General features: G+C 38.5%; 1 protein-coding gene across 10 annotated transcripts in view; it reads right to left on the bottom strand.

Annotated features, from left to right (window-relative positions):
• TENM1 (teneurin transmembrane protein 1) overlaps positions 1–24,943 on the bottom strand; it is a 1,405,227-nt gene that overhangs the window by 77,271 nt on the left and 1,303,013 nt on the right. For all 10 annotated transcript variants that reach the window (XM_030575184.1, XM_030575189.1, XM_030575193.1 and 7 more), the window contains 4 exons: positions 22,068–22,211; positions 13,621–13,870; positions 12,158–12,178; positions 6,995–7,227 (listed from right to left, as the gene is read on the bottom strand). In XM_030575184.1, the coding sequence (XP_030431044.1) occupies positions 6,995–7,227; positions 12,158–12,178; positions 13,621–13,870; positions 22,068–22,211 (648 nt within the window). The remainder of the gene's footprint in view (positions 1–6,994; positions 7,228–12,157; positions 12,179–13,620; positions 13,871–22,067; positions 22,212–24,943) is intronic.

Genomic DNA, 24,943 nt, shown 5'->3' with positions numbered 1-24,943 from the left:
ATATCCCTGCTTAAGTGTTTGCAGGATCAGGGCCTTAATTTCAATTTTTTTTGGTTCCTTATGGCAGTTTTGTAAAATTCAAGTAACATGTCTACCTAGTAGTGGCATTTTAGGAAATCTAGTTTACTTTAAATTTTAAACTAAAGTTGCAATACCATACATTTTAAAATTAGTTTTAAAAAGTCTCAACCTGATTTAAATCAATTATTTTTTCTTAAAAAGCCCCATGACAAATGATTAAAAATATAAAATAAATTGTTCTACCCTGTGTTGCACTTTTATAATGTACTTCATCTGAGACCATCAAGCTGCTTTACAAATATTAATTAACTAAGGCCCAGATTTGTAAAGGTAATTAGGCATTGTTCCACTCAGCATTTCAAGGCCTAATCCACTTAAGAGCCTAAGCGTATGTCTACACTGCAATGTAAGCCTCGGGCTAAGAGAACTCAAGTTAGCAGACCTTGGGTTTGTTAACCTAGGGTTTGAGCGTCTACACTCATCTATAAACCCAGGTTAGGAACTGTTGAATCCTGGGTACCAAGCTGGGGCTCCAGTGCCTACACTGCACTGTGCAGCCCAAGTCCAACCAGTCCTATACCAGACTTCCTAGCGCCCTCCCAAAATGTGGCCACTCTAGTCTTTTGTTCGTCATGCAGTGGAGGGAAACTTGGCTGTCCACCAAACTTGACTTTCTAGAGGAAAAAGAAAACCAGCCTATGAGAATTGGAATACTTTTGGCAGACTCTCAGAGCACAAGTCCAGTGGGGCTGCATCTACACTGCAAAGCATTCAGGCTTGAACTCTGGATTCCAGCCTGACTCAGGCTTGGACCCTCCACGCCCATTGGCTCCTGGGACCCTGGGTTAGCATGATTTGTGAGTAGACGGAAGAAGGGTTAGGCTTGAGCCTGATTCTGAATCCTGGGCTTACACTGCAGTGTAGACATGCCCTTAGTCACTTCTGAAAATAAGACTTAGGCTCCTAAGTCACTTGGTCCTAGAAATGCTAATGGAGCAATGTCTAAATAACTTTAAAATCTGGGCCTAATCCTCCTGTGAAGTGTTTTTTTTATTAGTTCTATTTTACAGATGGGATGCCGTAGGAAAAGAGAAGTTATATGACTTGACTAGGTATACACAATGAATCTGCAACTGCTAATCACCAACCCTATTTCTTAAACCAAAGATATCATGAAAAAAATATCTAGTACTTAGTGACGCTCAAGAAAGTGGAATTAAGACAATTATTAATAAAATAATCTTGTTTACTTTCTTCTTTATTTTCAATATCTACTTCTTTAATAAATGTGTTCAGTTCATTACAGATTTTATGTTATGACCCCACCTTGTATCATTGCACATTCTGTTTACATGCCTCATCGTCTATTACGTTACTCATTAGCTTGAGTTCTCTGCAGTATTAAAGAAAGTTGCAGTAAAATTAATATATTGAAGTTCAAGTTTTAACTACATCAACCACGCATGTTTAAAAGCATGTTACGAAGTCATTTCAAACTCACATACAATACTAAGGATTAATGCTCAGTCAACCTCTTTGCTAACTTCCCTCCCTTCCCCCCGACCTATTATATTGAAATTCTGATGAACAAAGCTGAAAATGTTTTCTATTAGCTGTAAAATAAAAGTTTGGAAAACTAGATCAAATCAAAGAATTGACTGTAGTGACAAGCCAAGGAGCATCACCCTGAAATTTCATTGTTGGCATTCATCATTCTATTTTTTCCACAAATGGACATCTAAATATAATCACCTTTAGGTAATGATACTGAGGGAAATGAAATAGAAGAGTTTAGAAGCTGCTGCAGGCTCCTGAATTATGTAATAAGCTTTCTTTTTGTTTATTTGAACAATTATCATCAAATACTTTATAAGCGCTTGCATGTCAGAAGCACTATATTAGAAAAGTCAATACAAGTATTAAAAAACCCAAAAAGTTAAATAATCTCTGAAACAGCTTTCAACCAGTGCAAATAAACAAACAAAAAATAGTGCTTTTGTGCTTTTATATTCCTGCACATTCCAGGATTTTAAAGAGTATGTTGACACTGGGGGTGGAAACTGTAAATTCCAGCTTGAGGGGACATGCCCACGCTAGCTGTGATCAAACTAGCAAGCTAAAAATAGTGGTGTGAGGGACTAGCCCCCCGAGTATGTATGCAGCCAACACACTAGGCACATACTCAGGGCAATCCTCCGCCTCGCCTCAAGCCACTGCAGCTATAATATTTTTAGCACATTGTCTCAATCAGAGCTAACACAGGTATGTATTTAGGTCTGAAACAAGGTATGAAGGGAGCAGCTGACAAAAGTCCACAGGTAAGCACAAAAAGGTGACCTTAAACAGAGGGCTAGATGTTGGGGATGACATGGAAAATTACAATAGGGTCATAGGAATAACAAGAGGGATGTTAGTGGAGTAACCTGCTCAGCATCTTAAGAGGTGTATACACAGATGCAAGGAGTATAGGGAACAAACCGAAAGAACTAGAAGTATTAGTATATCAACTAAATTATGACTTAATTGGTGTTACAGATACCTGGTGGAATAAGTCTCATAACTGGAATATTGATAAAGAGGGGTATAGCTTGTTCAGGGAGGACAAGCAAGGTAAGAAAGGGAGGAGGTGCTGCATCATACATCAAGAATACATACACTTGTTCTGATGTCCAGAAAGACGTGAGAGGCAAACCAGTTAAGGTTTCTGGGTACACATAATGGGGTAAAAAATAGGGGTGACACCATGGTATGGGTCTACTACAGATCACCAAATAGCAAAGAGGGCTGATGAGGCATTTCTAGAACAAACAACAGAAATATCCAAACACAGGACATGGTAGTAACAGGGTCTTTAATCACCCAGACACCTGTTGAAAAAATACAGAAAACCACAAAATTTCCAGTAAGTTCTTGGAACATACTGGGAGCAACTTTTTGTTTTAGAAAGTGGAGAAAGTAACCAGGATGGTTGTTTTACACTTGATTCTGACCAACAGAGAGGAACTGGTAGCAAATCTGAGGGTGGAAGGCAATTTGAGTGTAAGGGTTAATTTCATAATTCTAAAGACAGGAAGGAGGGGAAGCAGCAGGATAAAGACAAAAGACTTCAAAAAAGAAGACTTTAACAAACTCGGAGAACTGGTAGGTAAGGTCTCATGGAAAGAAAAGCTAAGGGAAAAAGGAGTTAAGGAGACCTGGCAGTTTAACAAGGAGACAATATTAAAAGCACAACTGCAAACTATCCTGATGTGAAAGAATGAAAGAAAGAAGAGTAAGAGGCCAATTTGTCTTGATCAGGAGTATTTAAGTGACCTGAAAATAAAAAAGGAATCGTACAAAAAGTGGAAACATGGAAGAACTGCTATTGAGGAATTCAAAAGAATAATATAAGCATGGGGGTGCAAAATCAGACAGATTAAGGCACAAAATAAGTTACTCGTAGCAAGGGACATAAAATGTAACAAGAAGAGTTTATTTAAATATATTAGGAGCAAGAGAAAGATGAAAAAAAGTGGAAGAAGATGGAAGAGCTAAAAGCTGACAACATCAAGAAGGCTGAGATGTTTAATATCTATTTTGCTCCAGCCCTCACTAAAAAGATTAATTGTGACCAGATATCCAACACAATTAATACTAGCAACAAGAGGGAAGGAACAAAAGCCAACAAGAAGGAGATATTCACCCATGAAAGCGTATGCTCCAATACTTCTGTTAGTCTATAAGGTGCCACAGGACTCTTTATCGCCTTTTATTTATATAGATTACTTGTATTCAGGTCAGCAGGGCCTGATGAAGTTCACACTTAAGGTACTTAAGAAATTAGCTGAAGCAATCTCAGAACCATTAGTGATTATCTTTGAAATTTCACGGAGGATGGATGAGGTCCCAGAAGACTGGAGAAGGGCAAACATAGTACCTATCTTTAAAAAGGGGAATGCAGATGTCCAGGGAATTATAGACTAGTCAGCCTAACTTCAATACCTGGAAAGATACTGGAATTAATTATTAAACAATCATCTTGTAAATACCTAGCGGATAACAGGGTGACAAGAAATAAGTAGCATGGATTTGTCAAGAATAAATCATGCCAAATCAAACTAATATCTGCGTTTGACAAGGTTACTAGCTTAATGGATAGCGGAGAAGTAGTAAAGGTGATATTTCTTGATTTTACTAATGCTTTTGACTCAGTCCCGCATGACATTCTCATAAGCAAACTAGAGAAATGCAGTCTAGATGAAAATTACTATAAGGTGGGGGCACAACTGGTTGAAAGATGGTACTCAAAAAGCAGTTATCAATGGTTTGCTGTCAAACTGGGAGGGCATATCTAGTTGGGCATATTTTCATTATTGACTTGGTTAATGGAGTGAAGAGTTTGCTTATAAAATCTGAAGAGGACACTGAGCTGGGAGGACATGCAAGCACTCTGGAGGACAAGATCAGAATTCAAAATGATCTTGACAAATTACAGAATTGATCTGAATTCAACAAAATTAAATTCAATAAAGACAAGTGCAAAGTACGACACTTGAGAAGGAAAAATCAAATGCACAACTACAAAATGAGGAATAACTGGTTAGGTGGTAGTACCGTTGAAAAAGATCTGGGGGTTATAGTGGATCACAAATTGAATATATGTCAACAATGTGATGCAGATGCAAAAAAGGCTAATATTCTAGACTGTTAACAGGAGTGTTGTATGCAAGACACGGGAGATAAATGTCTCACTCTATTTGGCATGGGTGAGGCCTCAGCTAGAGAACTGTGTGCAATTCTGGGTGCCACACTTTAGGAAAGATGTAGACAAACTGGAGAGAGTCTAGAGGAGCACAACAAAAATTATAAAAGGTTTAGAAAATATGGTGAAAAAATGAGTATGTTTAGTTTTGAGAAAAGAAGACTACCAGGGAATCTGATAACAGTCTTCAAATATGTTAAGGGATGTTATGAAGAAGATTGTGATCAGTTGTTCTCCATGTTCACTGACGGTTGAACAAGATGCAATGGGATTAATCTGCAGCAAGGGAGATTTAGATTAGGCATTATGGAAAACTTTCTAACTATAAGAATAGTTAAACTCTGGAATAGGCTTCCAAGAACAGTGGTGCAACCTCCATCATTGGAGGTTTTTAAGAACAGGCTGGACAAACACTTGTCGGGGTGGTCTAGGTTTACTTGGCCCTTCTTCACCATGGGGGGTTGGATTTGATGACTTCTTGAGGTCCCTTCCAGCCCTACATTTCTCTGATTCTACTCTCAAGCTGGAATTTACATTCTTGGAGAGATTATGGTAGCTGCTGTTTTAATGAGTTAATATAGCATTATTTATTAATTTATTTATTAATTATTATTAAACATGCATATTGCAGAAGTGGCTGAAAGTTGGGGCTCCATCATGCTAGGCACTGTACTTCTACATGGAAAATGACTGCCCATACCTCAAAGAATTTACAAACTGAAATATAAGACATAATAGGTGGTTGAGACAAACAAACAGGTGGGGTGGGGGAACCAAGGTAATAAAAATAATAGCATGCACCTAATTCAGAGCCAATCAGGAACTGTAATCAGAATTCACCACTTGCCTTGCCATTATTAGGTTGCAGTTTATTATATGCATTTTGTTCATTTTTTTTTTGCTGGCTGCTCCGTGACTCACGAACAGCATTTTCAGTGTCAATCAGCAGTTTATAAATCAGGTGTTAACAACAACAAAATTCATTTCCCCTTATAACTTTAACCTTGTATTTAGAAAGCCAAATATATAACTGTCATGTAAGAAATTTCCATCAACATATTTCCTCTGTAAGTAAACAACACAGAACAGCAGATTGTATTCTAATTAGATATAATCAATCATGGCCAGCAATAATACATTGACTGGTATGTTTCCTTCTATTTTTAGAGTTGATTCAGCATATTAATTAGCCGTCTGAAGATTAATATTTATTTGTACTTACCTCGCACTTACCTTCCATCACTGAAGACATGTTAAGTCACTCTGGCTATAGCTACGTTACTAAATAAGTCTTAAAACAGGGTTCACTGCTTGCCTTGGAAATACATTTTAATTTTCTACTGATCTACAGCTTTCCCTTATTAGCTCAGACAAAAAAATCCTTTTCCTTATTAGATCTATTCATTAGGAATTTGCAGGGTGCTAAGAGGAATGAACAAATAGCAGCTCAGTTAGGGCTCTGTCTTGCTGGGGGCTGAGTACCATTCATTCCAACTGACTTCAGTAGAAGTTGGAATAGCATTCAATAGAATAGAGCTCAGCTCCTTGCAGGATCTAGCCCTTATGCTGTGTTTTACAGTAGTTTTAAGGCACAGTGCAAGTAGATTGGATTTTAGTGCTATTGATGGTTCAAGGCTTTGTGCATATCAAGTCCCTGGCAATACAATATTTACTTTGGACAAAAAGCTGCATCAAACTTATTATTTTACTCATAACAAGTGAGACGTTCATAAGGTGCAGTTAATGAGATTGGGCAAAGTAGTGATTTCCAAATAAGCACTAATCGAGATGGATCTCAGTTTGAAGTACATTGATGCCTTATGTCTTCCTTAATGCCTAAACTTCATTAACATTACTAGAATTTACTTGTATGCATCAAGTGACAAATTGGCCCTTCCATCTATAATGCTTGCCTGAACGTTTAGAATAATATAATTTAAATTTACTGTATGGCTGAGTGGTAGTTAAATAAAAACATCACCAAATGAGGAAAGAGAATATTTCAATTATGTCAAGCACAACTAGAATTAAACTTTGTGAACTGTTTATTCAGATTGATTGTGATACTGACAAAGGAAAAGTTAACTTTCTCCAATCATGATGCATGGTTGGAGGATTATATGTCACTTTAAATCCAATTTCATATAGCCAGCTTCATCTGAGTTTCACTGTAATTAAGAAAAAAAAAGCTCAACACAATTAAGATAAACACTAAATATATTGTTTCCCTACCTCTAGGACTGTTGAGTGAAGCTTCTGATGCCCTCCCACCATCTCCACAGTGACTCTGATCAAACGGAAGGCACTGTTCACCTGTCCCTGCCAGCACATCATAGTTCTTTGTCAAATCCTTTGTTTCACTGAGAGATTTCACTTTGTAGACTCTCCTGGTGTTGGTATCTGACAAGTAAAGGGATTCTGACACTGGGTCCACAGCCAGGTAGTACTTGTGAGCTGGACTTGTGCTAAGACAAAGAAGAGCAAAGTCACAAAATTAATTTGTTCATCTTTCTCCCTCTGTGTAGTATTTACTTTCAGTGGTATAAGCCGTACTTTCATATGTGCGGTACATGTTATTACTTTCAGCATTCAAAAACAAATCTACTACTTGCATGAAGCAGCAGGGTGCACCATGGACTATTCCGGATGAGCACAAATATCCACTTCAGATTATTTTTAACCTTATTTAATCATTAAGAAAGACCACGATGTGAAATGTGGTGCATTAATTCATTCCTAGTACATTTTCAGGAGCAAGGCGGAAGGCCAAGTACCATTAATGTAACTAGGCATGAATTAAAGCACCATAATTCATTAACTGGATTGCCTTACTGCAATTATGAAACATTATTTTAAAATATTTATATATGCTAATTAAGTGATGAGGCTCAAATTCTAATTGGCAAACTGGGCTGCATCTCATTAGCCAATCAGATTGTTTATTTTCTTTCTGACTGCTTTATGATCCATGTCAGTTTGGAGAGAGGATGGCAAGTAGCGCAGACAATGGCCCTAATCCTGCTAAGGTTGCAGGCATGCTGCAAACATCAGCTAACACTGTTCCTGGTCACAAGAAGGGATCAGTGCGGACAGGCTCTGAAGCCTAGGCAGAGGGTCACTGAAATCAAGGTGACTCAGTGCAGGCATGATTAGGACCATCGTTAGCCAACATCTGTAGAAGTTCCAAGCACTGTGAGAGACACAGAATGGATTTTTTACCACCAGAAATGGTTTTCTAAGGTACTTCTGGGAAACAGACTGACTTATAACACAGCAATGCTCTCTTTGGAGGGAGAAGGTAATTTCTGTCTTTACAGAGTCAGAGAGTTTAAGGCTGGAAGGGACCATCAGATCATAGTCTGATCTCCTGTACCTCACAGGTCACAGAACCCCACCTAGTTACCTGTATTGAGACCAATATTCTGTATCAGAATAAAGCAGCAGTTTTCAACTTTTTCATTTGTGGACCCCTAAAAAGTTTCAAATGGAGGTGCGGACCCCTTTGGAAATCTTAGACATAGTTTGCAGACCTCCAGAGATCTGCAGACCACAGGTTGAAAACTACTGGACTAAAATATTACAGCTCTCAGGAGACTAAACTATTGTGTTCCACAAGCAGAGAACAAGGTCCCTGCAATGGCAGGGAATTGATTTGTTGACATTAGCAAGCAATCCATACTGCAGGGGAACGCAAAACTCCCCATAAGGTCATGACAATATGACCTGGGGGAAAATTCCTTCCTGACCCTGAGCATGTGAGAAAGACCCACCAGTCAAGCATCTGAGAAGGAGAATTCTCTCTACTGCTTCCAATGTTTCTGGAACATGCCTCAAGGTCAGTCTGTGGTTTTCTGTTTCAATACACCATATTTAAAATTCTTACTGAAATACACTCTTTGTTAAAATATTCAACTATCTGTAGTTTAAAGAAACTGTGGAAAAAAATCACACTTCTTTCAGAAAAATATTTTAGTACTTTTGTTACAGTGAACACTTGAGATTAATGTAATGGAAAGAGATGAGAAAAAGATGAGTTACTCTATTTTTTTTTCAGTCTGTTTTTGGGGCATTTGACAATGCTTTGTGTACAACCAGTTTCCCCTGTCTGTGTGGGTCTTACACAATGGGAAAGAGAAAAAAACAATATAAAGAAAATGTAATTTAAAATCACCACATTTGGCAGGTATTCCAGGGCACGTGTAGCGCCTGAAAGTACTTTTAATGTCCGCCTGCCCTTTTTTTGTATACTGATTAGATTTTAAGTTGAGGGAGTCACTTTAAATATGAAACCTTTGACTGACTGAGGGAGATAACTAGGTTTTATTGACCATTTATTAGATAGTCCTACATCACTGGGCAATGTTACAGATCAGTGGAAAAGTATGTTATGAACTATATTGGTAATGGGTATGAACAGATACATATTCTTTGCTCCATTTCTTCTATTTTATTAGTCTATTTGGTGCTCTGTGTAACTTTGTACATTGCTGCAACTCCTCTAGTAGAGGGTCAGTTAAAATATCTTATTTCCACTGGTGAAAGATTATAAAAAGCCTGCGACATAAGTGTGATAGTTAAAGCCTGATCCTGCAAGGTGCTTAGAACCCTCAACTCCCACTGACATCTTAAGGAATTGAGTACTCAACACCTCACAGGATCAGGACATAAATCAGGATAGTATAATCCTGATCATAAGCTTCTATGAAAAGGAGAAGGAGGAATGGAGAGAAAGATACTGACAGACTGAATGGAAGGATGTGAGATATGGAGAAAGGACGGCATCTGTCGCATGCCATCCTTTTCCTTCTTTCTTCTGTCCTCTCCTCAAGGGGAAATTACATGTCGACTGGGTTTATTTTAAAAAGTGGAACAACACTGTTGGGATCATGGCACGTGTACAGAGCGTGATTCCATGAGCTTGAGTAACTTCAGGTTTTGGATATATTTTGTTTGTTTCACTTGAAAACATTTCAGTTAAAAAAGATTGATATTCTTAATCTGGGAGAAAGTTTTTTGACTGTGCGTGGTCAGGATGGTCTTGTTTGTTTTCTCAGCATTCTGTAATCAGGATCTAACATCTGGTAATAAAGCTGTTTATTCTCTCTCCACTTCCCTACATCCCTTGGATATGCTAACCCACCTCAAAATGGCCACAACCCTGCTCTCCCTCTGCATGAATTTGAAGAGCTGGCTGAGCATCCTCAGGCAGGGTGTAGCATGAGACCTTCCCCAGTGCTCCGGGGAATTCCAGGAGCTCAATCTGTGGTGGCCTGACTGCACACTGCAGTTTATTCAGGCTGTCCCAAGGGGGATAGTAAGTGGTTGTTCCTGCTTATGCTCTTTAGCAGTCTGGAAACATTCTGCATTTCTGTGTCCTCCCTAGGAAGAAAACCTAGTGTCCACCCACACCCTTTCCTAATGTACATTGGCGGTGGCTTTTAAAGCTACAATAAAGCTGCACACAGTAAGGACTGTAAACAGACTTTCCATACCCTCATTGCCTGTCTATTATCTCCAAGTGATGCCCTCCAGTTTACCACAAATCACTTCACTTAAGCTAGTCAGAATAATATAGCTTTGCAAATAGGCAATTAATACTTACAATTAATACCCAACAACACGTTAGTGGGAAGCAGTTTGACACGTGACTTAATGTAACTAAGGTTTAAGCCTATCCAAAGAGGCTAGTGTATTTTGTTCTAGTGCACTGGTATTTAGAAAAATAATTTGAGAAAGAGAAATAAAAATTAAAACCCTGATTAATGCCATTTTGTTGACAATTGTCATTCCAGAGTGAACAAATTCAATTTTCCTCTTTTCAACTTCATAAAATTTGAAGAACGTTGACAGGTTTAATACATAACAAATGGAAACAATCATTAAAACAAACTGTGGAGATGCATGCAATTAGCCAGGAATTATCCCTTTAATATCTTTCTATTAAGTTTTTGTTGTAAAACGCCTGAAAGATTATATCTTTGATAAGGACAGTGGCAAACAAACTATCATATTCAATATGATTGTGGCTAAAACCTAATAACAATGATTGTCATGTCGACCCTTAAAACATACCATTTTAAAATAATTTTTTTGGATTTGGTTCAGTCTACTACAGTACTCTCCCTACTATGCCATGCAATCATCAAAATGGGGTGCATCAATCCTGGTTTATTTACCTGCTTTTTAAAATAACACATCAGGAGGCTGAAGAGCTTGTTTCTAGGGAAAGCAACCTGATGCTCAGCAGCTCTCTGTTCTTCCTAATCTTTTGTAGGTTATTTCCAGGGCCTTTAGAAATTGTCCCAGCTGCCTTAGACATACAAGGGAAGTAAGGGCCTCACATGATCAATACTAAACAAAGACTCTATGTGTGGTGAGGAGAGCAAGGCCTACTTGCCCAGTGTGTCTTGCTGTATGCACGTGGATGGAGGGAATCGGAAGAGCCTTTGTCCGCTCTTCCCTTCTCCCCCTCAGCTACTTGCTGGCTGGTATAGATGACTGGGCGCAGTGGGGACTAAAATGCTCCATGAGAAAGAGGGAAGTAACTTGCTTCCTCTGCAGAACAAAGGAGAAGCAGGGGGAAGAGTATAACTCACCAAGGGCAGGTCTACACTGCAGTAAGAGATGTGTCTGCAGCACGCATAGCCATAGTGAGCTAGCTTTGATTTAGCTAGCTCACACAGCAGCAGCAGTGAAGTCATGGGAGCATGGGAGGAGCGTGTACCCTGTGTAAAAGTTCAAGTTGCCAGCCTGTGCTGTCATCTATGTTGCTGTGGCTTCACTGCTATCTGAGCTAGCCAGACTGAAGCTAACTGAGGTATATCTACGTGTGCTGCAGTCACACCGCTGATTGCAGTGTAGACCTATCCTCAGGGCTGCTCATGGAGCAATTCAGCTATGCACTGCCCCTTACTCAGGGAAGTGTCCACAGTTATAAGCTAGCCATAAGTTAATAAACTACTGACCTCTCTAGTCTTCCTCTAGAGACTTATTTATTTTCCATTTCCAAAATGTTCCCATTCCAATTTCCCTAGTAGTGCGTTTCTATGATATAATACAAAATTAATATAACAGAAGTTAATAAAACAACTGAGTTACCTTTAACAATAACCTCAGTCACTCTTCAGATAGAAAACTTTACACTGTGCCTTCCTGATTGAGCTCAGATTCTTTCAGGTTAGTGGGGAAGGTGTTCCATGTAAAGTGAACAAACCTATGCTTCTCTAAAGCAAATAAAGCTGAATTTGATTTACATTCATATTTGTTAACGACACAATGTTTCTGTAAGACTATATTTAAAAAATTCCTTTGTTTAGGAATATTCCTTGTTGCTTATTTATAAATGATCCCTTAAATCAGTTGGATGCACGCATAGCTGCACCGTGATTTACTTACCTATGTCTTGTATCTCTGTTCCTAATACATCAATCCAGAAAAGCAAGAAAAGCAAAAGAACAAAGTCAGTATCAATGAACAAACCAAATCAACATAATAAGGACCTTCACTCTAGTTCACACACACATATAGCCATACAAAAACACAGTTAACTTTGTATATCCCCTCAATGTAAATTGTAGACAATAAAGACATAAGCAGTTAAATCATTCAACATCTTATCTCTACTCCACTCATTTCTCCCTCTCAAATTCAGTTGCTTCCTTTCCAGCACCCACAGTACACATATCTCCAACCTCATCTTGAACAATTAATATGCAACCGTACTCTAACCATGCTAGCTGCTTACATGACCACATGTTTTGATGAGTAATATAGGTTTAGTGTGGCCTCTATACATTAGATGGAATACAGTTCTGTGAAAAAAGAATGAGGAGTACTTGTGGCACCTTAGAGACGAACAAATTTATTTGGGCATAAACTTTCGAAAGCTTATGCCGAAATAAATTTGTTCGTCTCTATGGTGCCACAAGTACTCCTCATTCTTTTTGCTGATACAGACTAACACAGCTTCCACTCTGAAAATAGCTCTGTGTATTTCAGTACTGGCATAAGTAAGGGTTTGATCCTGAAAAGTGCTGAGTGCTCCCCCTGACCTCAACACAAGTTGAGGGTACCCAGCACCTTGTAGGATCAAGCCCTAAGTGAGGCAGGCTGCAGCGCGCCAATGGTGAGTGAGAGACATGCTTTATGGTAATGTTTAGGGACCAGAACAATTTTAGAGTTACCTATGGTGGCCCTTAGAGTGAAACTGGATAAAGTGTCAATTATAGGAAGTTGGCTATGGCAGGGTAGCTTTTTGGTGGCATAGTAACACCTGGTTTGACAGATACTAGTTTAGAATGCCCATGGCCTGTGCCTGTCTCAAGTTCAGTCCAGCTCTGCTTTGCTGTGCTTTCCAGAAGAGATGAGGAACAATTTGGGTACTTCTGAACTGAATCTGTCCATCTATAGTACATGTAAGCAAAGTGGCTATTGCTGTCTCTGAACTGATATACATACCTGCTCCTCAACTCAAATATTCCACCAGGCGTTATGTTGATTTTAAGAAAAAATACTTTAAAATCTTATTCTATTTTGAAAATCTAAATAGGAAAAATATAGGGGAGGGAAGTCTCAGACTATTCAACTTGTAGGTTTCTTGATTAATTATGTGAAACCTGTACTAAACACTAAACACCATCTAACATAGGCAACCCGCCCCACCGCACCCTCTTAGGTGGACACTTTAAGGTAACCCCAAGGTTTTTGGGGTAAATTTGATGCTTAGAGAGAAAGACATGTTTCTAATAAGCAGTCAAATTTGGTCAGTCCCTTAGGTCCCTTAAAAACATTTCACTGTATTTCTCATAGCTCACATTAAAAGATCTGACCACCAATCAATAAACTCCAAGATTTCCTACCTTAATTCTAAAATGCTAATGGAATTTCCCGAGGGAAAGATGCGTCTGACAAAATTGAAGTCTCCAATATACACACTGCCATCCGGACCAGAAGCCAAGGCAACCGGGGCAAAGAGTTTGCTGCTGAGAGCAAGACCATTGCAGTTGGAGCAGGAGACACTTCTCTGGTGTCCGTTACCCATGACGGTTGAGATGACTGGTGGCTGCTGGGAAATGAACAAGTTTTCTCCATTCCCTTTGTGTACGATCCCTAAACATGAGAGAAGAAAAATGAAGGTAACAAAAAAGTGCATACTACCTATTACAAACTAGCAGTGCTCAATCCTGCTCTGCTTTCACCATGCAGCAAACATATGTAGGGCTTCCATTTTTGTTTTCATTCATTCCACCTTGTGTTCCACATGGAAGGATCATTACCTGTAAAAGCTTGTTAAAATTAGTTTTAAGATTCTCAGAAAATATTTCTGAGCCACACACAATCTGGATACACTCCTACCATGCCAACATTTTCACGTGTGGGTGCCTAAAGTTGTGTCTAAATCTGTATTTTGTCATCTGAATAAATGGCCTGGTTTTCAGAGATGCCACCATTGACTTCAATTGGAGTTGCAGGTGCGCAGCTTTTCTGAAAATCAGGCCACTTACATTCACTTAAATAACTTATTTTACTCTACTTATTTTTATTTAAATAACTAAAAGATGCCTATCCAAGGCTGTATGCAACCTAATACATCACTGACAATACAATTAAATCTAAGCATTATTAAAATGATAGCACATCCTTACCCTTCTCCAAAAAGCCAGTCAAAGAGATGCTTTGTGTAGCGTGCCTGAAAAATCACTAAAAGTTCCAACTATTTTAGATCGGGGTGGGGGGGGGGAAGGGAGATAGCAAGTTCCAGAGTCCTGTAGCCCTTGCAGAGAACATCCTGTTAGCTGTCCTACATTTCTTTGTGCGCCTTTGTGACTGCATCTGTGGTAGTATGGCACGGGGAGAGAGGCTGGTCCCAGACCATTAAGGCTTCACAGGTCATAACCAATCAGGGCCGGCTCCAGGCACCAGCCCAGCAAGCAGGTGCCTGGGGCGGTCAACGGAGAGGGGCAGCACGTCCGGCTCTTCAGCGGCAATTCAGCGGAGAGTCCCTCACTCACTGTCGGAGGGAAGGACCTGCAGCTGAATTGCCGCCGAAGAATGAAGCGGTGGCAGTAAAGCTGATCACAACTTTTTTTTTTTTTTTTTTTTTGCTGCTTGGGGTGGCAAAAACCCTGGAGCCGGCCCTGTAACCAATAACTTAAACTCCACCTGGACACCAATGGGCAGCCAGGGCAGATCCCAGAACACCTGAGTTACATGCTTCCAGGGAGCACACAGGTGTCAAATTTTACACACAGAATCTGAAAATGTTGGTGTAAGTTCTTAAGAACCTTTGACCCACCAAAACTGAAATAAAACGATCTGGCAGAAAAAAAAGGCAGCAGCTAAAATATTGTGCACCTTATCTTTGAATTTGACAATACAAGAGAAGAGCACATAACACTTTCAGTAAAGCATGGGCAGATCTTTCAAAGAGTATATTAAAAGGTTCTAAGAACCTTTCCCAATTCTAAACATCTCCACTCTCTGAGCTATTTTAAAAACTGGGATCATGATGAGAAGTCAGGATTGGTTAAAGCTCTAACAAATCAACTATTAATTGAAGTACTATCTGATTTCTTAGGGATTACTATGTAAATATTCATTTTATTCATACATTTTTATTGGGTAGCAGGTGAATTTCTTAAACATTTTGAGTATTTAATTAAGGGAAATTAATAGCAGGACTGCTCCGTATTTTTCAGAAAGGGCATAAGACTGCAGTATACAACCAACATTCAAATTTAAATAAGAGCTACTTGATAATAATGTATAAAAATGTTGGTGACTGAAGCATAACCATGTTAAAAGTGGAAGAGTAATTCCAGTGAGTGAACTTTTTACCAGTGAGAATATAATATGCCCTGCAATAAAGAGGAAAACAGCTTTCAAACATGTCAGTATTTCAGCACTGCACTACAGGATATATCATTCAAAAATCTTTCCGATTATTAGATTGGCAACACCAGATCCAGTACTAACATCATTTTCTCAGGTAGACATCATTTTTTTGTAACAATATAGCAATACAGTTAACAATTACCCTCAAAATGCCGTTATTACTATACTTATAGCAATTTTCAAACTGAAGATAGGTATTCTTTTGATACAGCAATTCCAAAATTCCTTGTTTCTATTAGAAAGACCAGTACTCTATCAAATACGAAGAGTGATTAAAGGAAATAAAACACAAATAAATGTAGTTTCTGATTACATTGGCACAATTGATCGCTTGCCTTTGTATGTGGCATTGAAGTATCAGAGTACGATATTAGCATTCCTGGGTAAAACTGAAACAAAAAAATGTACACACACACTTTATATTGTGCTATTTTCAGCTTTTGAAAATATAGATCATGTTGAAGACTTCTTTAATTGTTATTGTTCCAAGAATAGGTTTCACCTGCCTATGCATGACACCATGCCATTCAACCTTGCTCCAGCTATGAACACCAATTTCTCATCAAGTTTTAGTTCAAGAATGCATTCTTCTTCTTACAGATCTCTTCCACCACACCCCATACCCACCATACTGAACTTGCTTGCTATGTAAAATTATCCAAGAATCACATCAATGGGCCTGATTCTGAACTGAAGAATACCAGTTTAAAACCCATGCAACTCCATTTACTTCAGAGGAGTTACTCCTTATTCATACCAGTGCAATTTAGATCAGAATCAAACCCAATGAGTATTATGCAGGCATGAAGCCAAAAGGGTGCTAAGCATTAAGGAATTTTAAGGTATGTCTCCTCTGCAATTAGAGGTGTGACATACCCAAACTAGTTTAAACCTAACTAGCACAAGTACCACGATCACTAAAGCGCTGGCGGTATGAATTTCAGTGTGTGTGCTGAAGCTCATGCTGCCATGGTTTCACTGCTCTTGTAACAAACGCTAATTAGTTAAAGCAAGAGCGATTATTCTATTAATCAGACTTCCAACTGCAGCGTAGACATACCTTTAGACATAAACAGGGAAAACTTGGTGGATAAGGGCTACATTAGGCTACTCTAGATTGTCCTTAAAGTACGACAGGGGTCCAAATCTAGTGCTCACAGTTCCCTTTGTTTAGAAGTTGTTTTGTGGATTGCAAATAAATTTGAAATGAAAATTCCCCTTGGAAGCCAGTGGGTGGTGCTTTATGCTGATTTCAAAGCAGAATCCATTTTTCAAACTTATTTATGAACAACAAGGGTCAGAATACATCTCTCTCCTTGGAATTTAGGGTTGGTATATAAAAGGAGCTTGGAAATATGCAAGAATAATCAATGGAAATTTATATCTCCTCCCTCCCCCTCAGTAAAAATCACTGATCTCACAGGAAATGCTGGCCTTTGTCCGAGGCTAAAAATGTAAAGACAATTTTTTATCTGTTTCAGACAAATAATATATAATTAGGGCTCTGGAGAGTTTGTTTTGCTTTTATTCACTTTAAGCATGTACGTAACTTTGGGCACATGAGTAGTCTTTTTGGCTTCAATCAGTGCTTTGCTAGACCAGGGTGAGAAATACTGTATCTGTTACTTCAAAGTATAAAGTCCCTCTAAAAGGGACAAAAACTCATTCAACACACTCTCCCATCTGAAGAAAAATCCACTTCAAAGGATATACTGAAAACATTGGTTATTGGAGTATTTATTTGCATTTGTGAGTTCTCTGAGTATTTCAAAAGGACTTTATGCTTTCAGGAGCTAGCATGTACATGTGTGCTTGTTATCAGGACAAATAGTTTGAAGATTCTGCATGTTGGAAAAAATGGCAACAAACTTTGGTGAAAAACATTTAAGAATAGAATCATCAGAATGATCAGATCATCAGAATGATCAAATCTTGTTTTCTGAATCAGAAAAAGAAAACTAGGGGACAATAATCATGGCCTTAGTGTAACTGAGAGCAAAATACGATCAGTTATCTATGTTAATACAACATACTTATTGGCTCAAAATGAGTATGTATTTAAACAGCCAGGGTTTCCAGGGCAGAATGTGTGGGGACAATTGGGAGTGATGGACAGGCAGGGCTGGCGCTTCGATTCAGGTGACCTAGGTGGGCGCCTAGGGTGTAAGGATTTGGGGGGGCAGCATTTTGCCACTGTCGGCGGAAATTCAGCGGCAGGGGGTCCTTCCGCGCTCTGGGTCTTCGGCGGCAATTCGGCGGCGGGTCCTTCACTCGCTCCGGGACCCGCCCCTGAAGTGCCCCGAATACCGGAAGTGTGGAAGGACCCCCCCGCCGCAGAATTGCCGCTGACCCAGAGAGCAGAAGGACCCCCGCCTAAGGCGCCAAAAACCCTGGCGCTGCTCCTGCGGACAGGCTTTCCACTTCATGGATGCCACAATCAATCAGGAAATATCTTTACAGAAATAAAAGAGGCCCTTACTTCCTAGAATGGTAAGATGCCTTATGGTTTGCCTAAAGCAATGTTTGTATCAATAAGATTTAGACCTGGGAACAGATTCAAAAAATGTATTTCTGCATAAATGTATCTATTTTCGCCATTTTTTTCTGGTATGGAATTTAAACTTGCCCTTGTAAATATCCGTATGCTGAATATCACTAAGTAGTACATATGGGGGATTCACTGCATCATAGGTTATGCTTCACTGCAGTGTTAGCTTAAAGTACACCTTGAGTTTTGTCCCTCACCCAACTCCTGTCCACACACACAAATCTTCAACTTGAGTTAAGCTGCACTTGAAGTTCAAGCTAGGCAGCCCTTTAGATGTGGGGTTGGAAGTGGTTTGAACCTCCAGTGCTGCTGATGCTAGAGCTGGTAAAGCAGTGGGGACGCAGCAGCTTGAGTTAAAGCAACTCATGAACTGCTAATCCAATCACACTGTGGAGCTTGAGAGTTGTTTCACAGTGTGGTCAATTTGCGCAGGTATACTCTGCAATAAAAGACCAGCGGCTGGCATGAGTCATGGTTATGGGGCTTAGACTGCAGAGCTATAAAATAGCAGTGTAGACATTTGAGCTTGGGCTCTGGGACTATGATGGGGGAAGGTCTCAGAGCCTGGGCTTCATCGTGAGCCTGGACAGCTACACTGCTATTTTTAGCCCCGCAGCCTGAGTCCCATGAGCCGAGTCAGCTGACCTGGGCTGTGAGACTCAAAGCCATGGGTTTTTGATCACAATATAAACATACCCTTTTATTCAAGCTAGGCCATTGAGTTAGGTTAGCTCAAGTGGATTAATTCAAATATAGTAACTCAAACTAACTGTTGCAGCTTTAAAGACCCTGCAGAAGAATCCTAATGGCAGAAAGTCTGCTGGGGGAGAAGGCTGTACTGGCAGAACTTGACTGAAAATTGCTATCCATTAGTGGGCCTACCCAGGGTCATGAAAGCCCAAAAGGTGTGTGGTATTTGCTGAAAAGAAGGGATGGCTAGAATGGCTAGTGGATGCACTTACTAATTAGATTGCCTCAGCAAACTCCATTCAACAACAAAACACCCCATTATTTCTAATAGGTTCAGGTCGTATTATATTCATGCTATTTTTCTGTCACTGATAAGCAAAAAAAAAAAAGTTTTTTTTTTCTTTTTTTAGTTATTTCTGCCACTTGCAATCATGACAAAAACATCAAACTGAAGAATCAACAACTCAGACTTCTAATATGCATACATATTATTCAGTCAACAGCAGCCCCAATCAGCTGAAATATATGTGTATAGCTGATCAAATCAAATGTTTTTAATGTTAAGGTGAAATGAAAGTTACGTAAGGACTATTTGCAGTCAAGTACCATAACTTTTTACATTTGAATTGCGTTCCCAATGCTATTCCTGCAGTTGGATTAACTGGATTGTGACAGTATTTCAAAAAGAGAAAGTAAATTCAGTACCTGTGAAAGGTTCACACTTACATCCCTGCAGAGTGAATGCTTTATTTTAATTAAATACAAAAAGATCTCAAGAAATTAATTCCACACTTATGCCTTTCATTTCCTCTCACATTGACATAGAGCATACGTTTGAATTTTACAGTGACTGTTTTAGGTTTGAATCATAACCTTACCCTTGTTTAAAATCGATGTTTTGCATGGCTGAAACTGAAGAGCTTTTCTTGACCTTTTGGTTGAGATCAAGTGATATATTATTTATTTTGGCACTTTTGGCTAATGAAATATCTAGTTTGTCATCTATGTGCGGGACTATATTTTACTTTGGTAGGTATATTAATTCTACTATTTAATAATTAATTCCCCATATTGGACTAGTATGACACTAAAGCAGTTTCTCCGACAGGCATTATCAAGATCAACTACACTGAAGTCTTTCCTGTGATTTCAGTAGGCTTTGGATCAGACCTTATGCCCTGATTTGGGTAGTACTTAAGCCTGTGCCCTACTTTACACATATATGTAGGCCCATTGACTTCAAGGCTTGTGCTTAAAGTTAAATATGTGCTTACATACATTCCTGGATCAATGCCTTTGTAAGGAAAGGACAAAGATGAGAACAATTTCCTCTAGTTTAAGTTTCAATCTTGCCAACTCTGTGTAGATGTGTAAGGTGGGAGGGAAAGCAGGAGAAACCTCCCATCCCCACTTAAAAATTAGATATAAGGGTAAGTTACCCAGAATTCTTGCAATCATAAATCACAAGGATTGCTTGAGGCTAGTGCTAACAGGCAGAAGAGGTTAGCATGGGCAGCATCCTTTCAAAGGATGTAGAAGGCTTGCTGGGACTATGCTGTCCAGCATTTGCAGGAACTGTATGTCATGAACAGTATCTCTGGGAGCGACCAGTGAACAGTTCATCTCTATGTGCCCTGTGCTCTGGGCAGTGGTTGAAAAGCCACAATTTAGCCTCAAATGTTTACTAGTCATAATTGTGTATTGTATAAAGTCTCATAAATATTTTAGTCTCATAACTGCTGTGTGGTGAATTAGAAGGGATGGCATTACAGTAAGCGCTAATGTCAGACATTCATAGAAACTGGAGATATAAAAGAAAGTATTCCCAAGAACTCAGTTTTGAAACTAAACTATTTAAGTGGCAAACTGGAACTAGGATGTGGACTATCGGGCTCACAGCTGCGGGGCTGGACTGACTGAGGTCAGATTTCTCTTTGTGTTAAATGTCAACAGCTGGCATTTAAAAAAGTCAATCTATACAAACCAGTAAGGTGGGTATGAAAGAACCACTGCTTAAAATGTCAAACTATTTCAAATCAAAATCTTGATAATTTACAAACTAAACCTGACCTTTTGTATTTGGAATATTTACACTTCAGTTGTACATTTGACATCAGAATTTAGGAAATCCTGACAGCTTTACATCTGTGCATGAATCTGGGTTACAGTTGTTTGCAGTTGGAAACAGATTTTAGTGGATAGATTCTTAGCTGGAAAATTGGCAGAGCTCTACTGAAGCTAGTGCTAAGCTGATTTGCACCAGCTGAGACTCTGATCCTGTTTTTCTCTCCCAAAGAACATAACGTGTCCATTTATTTTCAAATTCATATTCATTCTCAATACTGTAACTTACTATAACTGCATTAATTTGATAATTTAAATCCACTAAGAGTAGTTCCTAATTATAGCTGCTTGAGGGGAAACCATAAAATAATAGGCAATGAGAAAACAGATTAAAGTCTCAGAGTTTGAGTAATTTATATGTAGTGAATAAGTCAGGAGGGCAAAATAAATGAGTTGATTCTTTGCTCTGTGTGTGTGCGCGCGCACGCGCGCATGCACACTTGTGAAAAGTGCTAAACTGCTGCTAGGGAGAGTAAAGTATTTTATTTATCCACAGCTCAGATACAGAGTGAGCAGCAGTGCAAGCTTGCACACTGTCCTGGCAAGATGAGTCTACTCCAAATGGAAGCACCACCTCCAGAAGGCCAGTTTTTAGCTCAATTTCTATGCATATTTGGTCCTTAGTTCCACTGGTGAGACTGCCAATAATTATACTAATTATAGCCAGTTGTAGCGGTGAATTTGTGACATAGATACTTGTCCACTGAAAAGACAACACATCATCAATTCTTTTCACAGAGACTAGAAAGCAGGAGCAACATTTAATCCCTGCTATCTCAGATAGGATTCAAAATAGAGATATAAAGTTCTATATCCTATATCAGTATTCTCTTATCCAGCACATTTATAAGATTTTTATTTATGCCTGATAGCTAACACAAACACACAAATATTTTCAGCTGGTGGATAAGTGTGCAGTTCTCAGTAAAAAAAGTTGCACGCTCAAAGGATAAAACATTAACAATGAAAAACTGAACATCTAAATTCTTCATCATCATATTGAAAATGTATTCCTTTCCAACATATCTGAATGATAATTGAAGGACTTACCACTCTGTGGATTTAATACGTGGTGTTTGTTTATGGACCAACCCCCCAGATTCGAAGCATCCATCTCAAAACCCTGCAGGATAGCTGTCCTTTTCTCCCACAGAATAAAATCATGGCATGTTTCATATTCATATCCTACTGACACTGAAAACAAATGATGATATGTTAGATTGTTTTTCCTTCATTTATTATCTGCTTTTTCCATACCAGTTTTTATATCTACTTGGCAGTAATGAGGCTCTTATGCTGGCTTCTGCATTTGATTTTGATTTTTATTGTTTGAGGGTACAAAAAAAAGTCTAAGAGATTATCAGTTCCTTTGATAGTCATGGTGTGTGTGTGTGTGTGTGTGTGTGTGTGTGTGTGTGTGTGTGTGTGTGTGTGTGTGTGTGTGTGTGTGTGTGTGTCTTTTTTCTCCAGGGGAATTTGTCCAACTTGCTCAATAGCATCTCCCTTAACTAAATCAACTATTGCTAAATTAAAAGAGTCTTGTTTTGTTCAAGGAGGGGAGTGGAGATTCAGTGCCACTTAACTCATCCTTTTCCTTTGATACATGTAAGAATGTTGGTATTGACTTGTCACCATTTACCCCGTTTCCAGAACTCCAGTGAACCTTAGGTGCTATACTTCAAACCTGAGGTATTGTGTCATAATTGAGGGAAGAAGTTATATGTTGGTTTGTTTGTAAGGCAAATGTTTTATTGGAACATAAGAGACTGTTCCCACTACTCTCTGGAACTTCTCATTAGTTTATCAAAAAGAAGCCTCTGTTTTTGCTACTAAACTTTCTGACTCCTGAATTCACATTCCCTTGCCTCCTGTTAACATCACTGTATGTTTAAAGCTTTACCGGCAACAGATCATTACTCTATGTACCCAGCAGCTGCCTTGTCCATCCTTTGCAATTTAAACAGCTAAAACAACACTGCTTTTATACAACTGTTCATTCTGAATCTACAGATTTGACCACAGTACTGATTATTACTCCCCAAACTATCTTTGCCATTCTGTTACTGGGATTATTCCTCACGTCAATATCAAAACAAGTGCTTTTCTAAGTGTTAATGTAAGGAGAAAGATAAAGGAGAATTTTTTAATATGAAGCATATTTGCTGATGACTTATCACCTATATTATGGGATCTTTTCTTCAGTCATACAGTTAAAAAGTTTATACTTGCATACATACTGTCCACACCGCTAAGGAATAGTCCAGAACTGCAGACACCTTCTGGGGCAGATTCTCAACTGGTATAAACTGCCATAGTTCCATTGAACTCAGTGGCAGTTTAACTGACTTGAATGGAGCTATGGCAGCTGATACCAGCTGAAGATCTGCTCCTAGATGTCCATAATGGAGCACATGGTAGGATCATGGGTGATAATGTAATACTTCTACTATTCTCTGCCCACATTTGAGATTCCTGAATTGCCAAATGTTCCTAAAGCTCATTATCTGATTTGTCACAACTTCATTGTCTTCTTCTCTTTGGCCCTCCCTGTGAGTAGCATTTGGATACCCTCTTTTATATGCTAACTTTATATATCTAAGAATGAGCCACATGCTTAAACTCTGTTCTATTTCCATTGTTAAAGAATCTTTTAGAACCAGTTTTTCCAGAGAGAGGAGTATTATTATATTTTTTTTCTAACCCTTCAATTTTAAGAAGAAACTCTGTTATTATAATATCTGCTGCAAATGTAAGATCAGGAAATCTCCTCCACATGCAGGACTTGGAGAGTAGGGAAATGCCACAGTATATTTCTCTAACCCAAACCCCAGGTCCTTCCATGCATGTAAGTACCTTCAGAAAGTGTTTTTTTTTTGAAGACTACTTTTTCTGGATAGACTACTATAGTAAATCATTATGTATTTGTTGCCAATAATCCTGAAGAAAAATGAAAGTGTTTATAGGGTTTATAATATTAAAGGCAGATGGTTATATTCCTGAGTATACAGAACTTCAATCGGCTGTAATTTAATGTAATTAAAATGAAATCTGAGCAGAATGCATTATTAAATACTGGTAATATACCAACACAGGGAATTATTTTGACAAAATTCACATAATGAATGCAGATGAGGGTCCCAGACTACTTCAATCTGTCAAATTAAATAAGGCGTTATCAGAATCTTACAAACCAAGTTAACAATGCACTTAAATATAAGGATTCTTGCTTCTGTTTTGCAAGAAGCATAATAAAAATCAACTTTAAATGAAATCAGACATTGAACTGCAAAATAAATAAATAAATAAATAAATAAATAGGTGTTATTTTATAGTGCCTCAAGGACTGGTTTTATTCTTGTTTCCTTTGATACATGCTTTGCTAGAATTCATTTTAGGATTTAGCAACTCAATGTACCATTTGGTGACATTTCTAACATAGGTATTTGGTTTAAAGTCTAGAAATATGTTGGACAAGGGTGGACTTCATGATTACTGGATTTCAAATAATCTGGAAGAGAATTAGCATATTTAACTGTTCTGTACTATATTTATCAGTATTCACATATTTACTGCCATTTCATGTCATTTTCAGACATCCTACATTTTAGAACAACAAAGTTCCATAATATGATTGCTGTCTATTATATTATATGTATGTATGGAAAAATGAACAAATAGGTTACAACGCAGAAAAGAAATCTCAACTCATTTAATTCCATTCTTTGTTATACAAGTTGATATAGGAATCTATATTGTATAAGCAGTTATAGCCAGATTCTGCCACTCTTATTCACACTGAATAGTACTTTACTCTATGGTAGATTTCTACATTGGCTGTACAGTGTAATGTTCCCCTAAAATAGCATTTGTCCACTTTTGAACACACATCTGAAAGAGTGGATAGTCATAATATTATCCTGTGCAAA

This window comes from Gopherus evgoodei, chromosome 9, assembly GCF_007399415.2.
Source record: "Gopherus evgoodei ecotype Sinaloan lineage chromosome 9, rGopEvg1_v1.p, whole genome shotgun sequence".
NCBI classification, from domain to species: Eukaryota; Metazoa; Chordata; order Testudines; family Testudinidae; genus Gopherus; species Gopherus evgoodei.
This window is presented reverse-complemented; position numbering and strand designations above follow the sequence as displayed.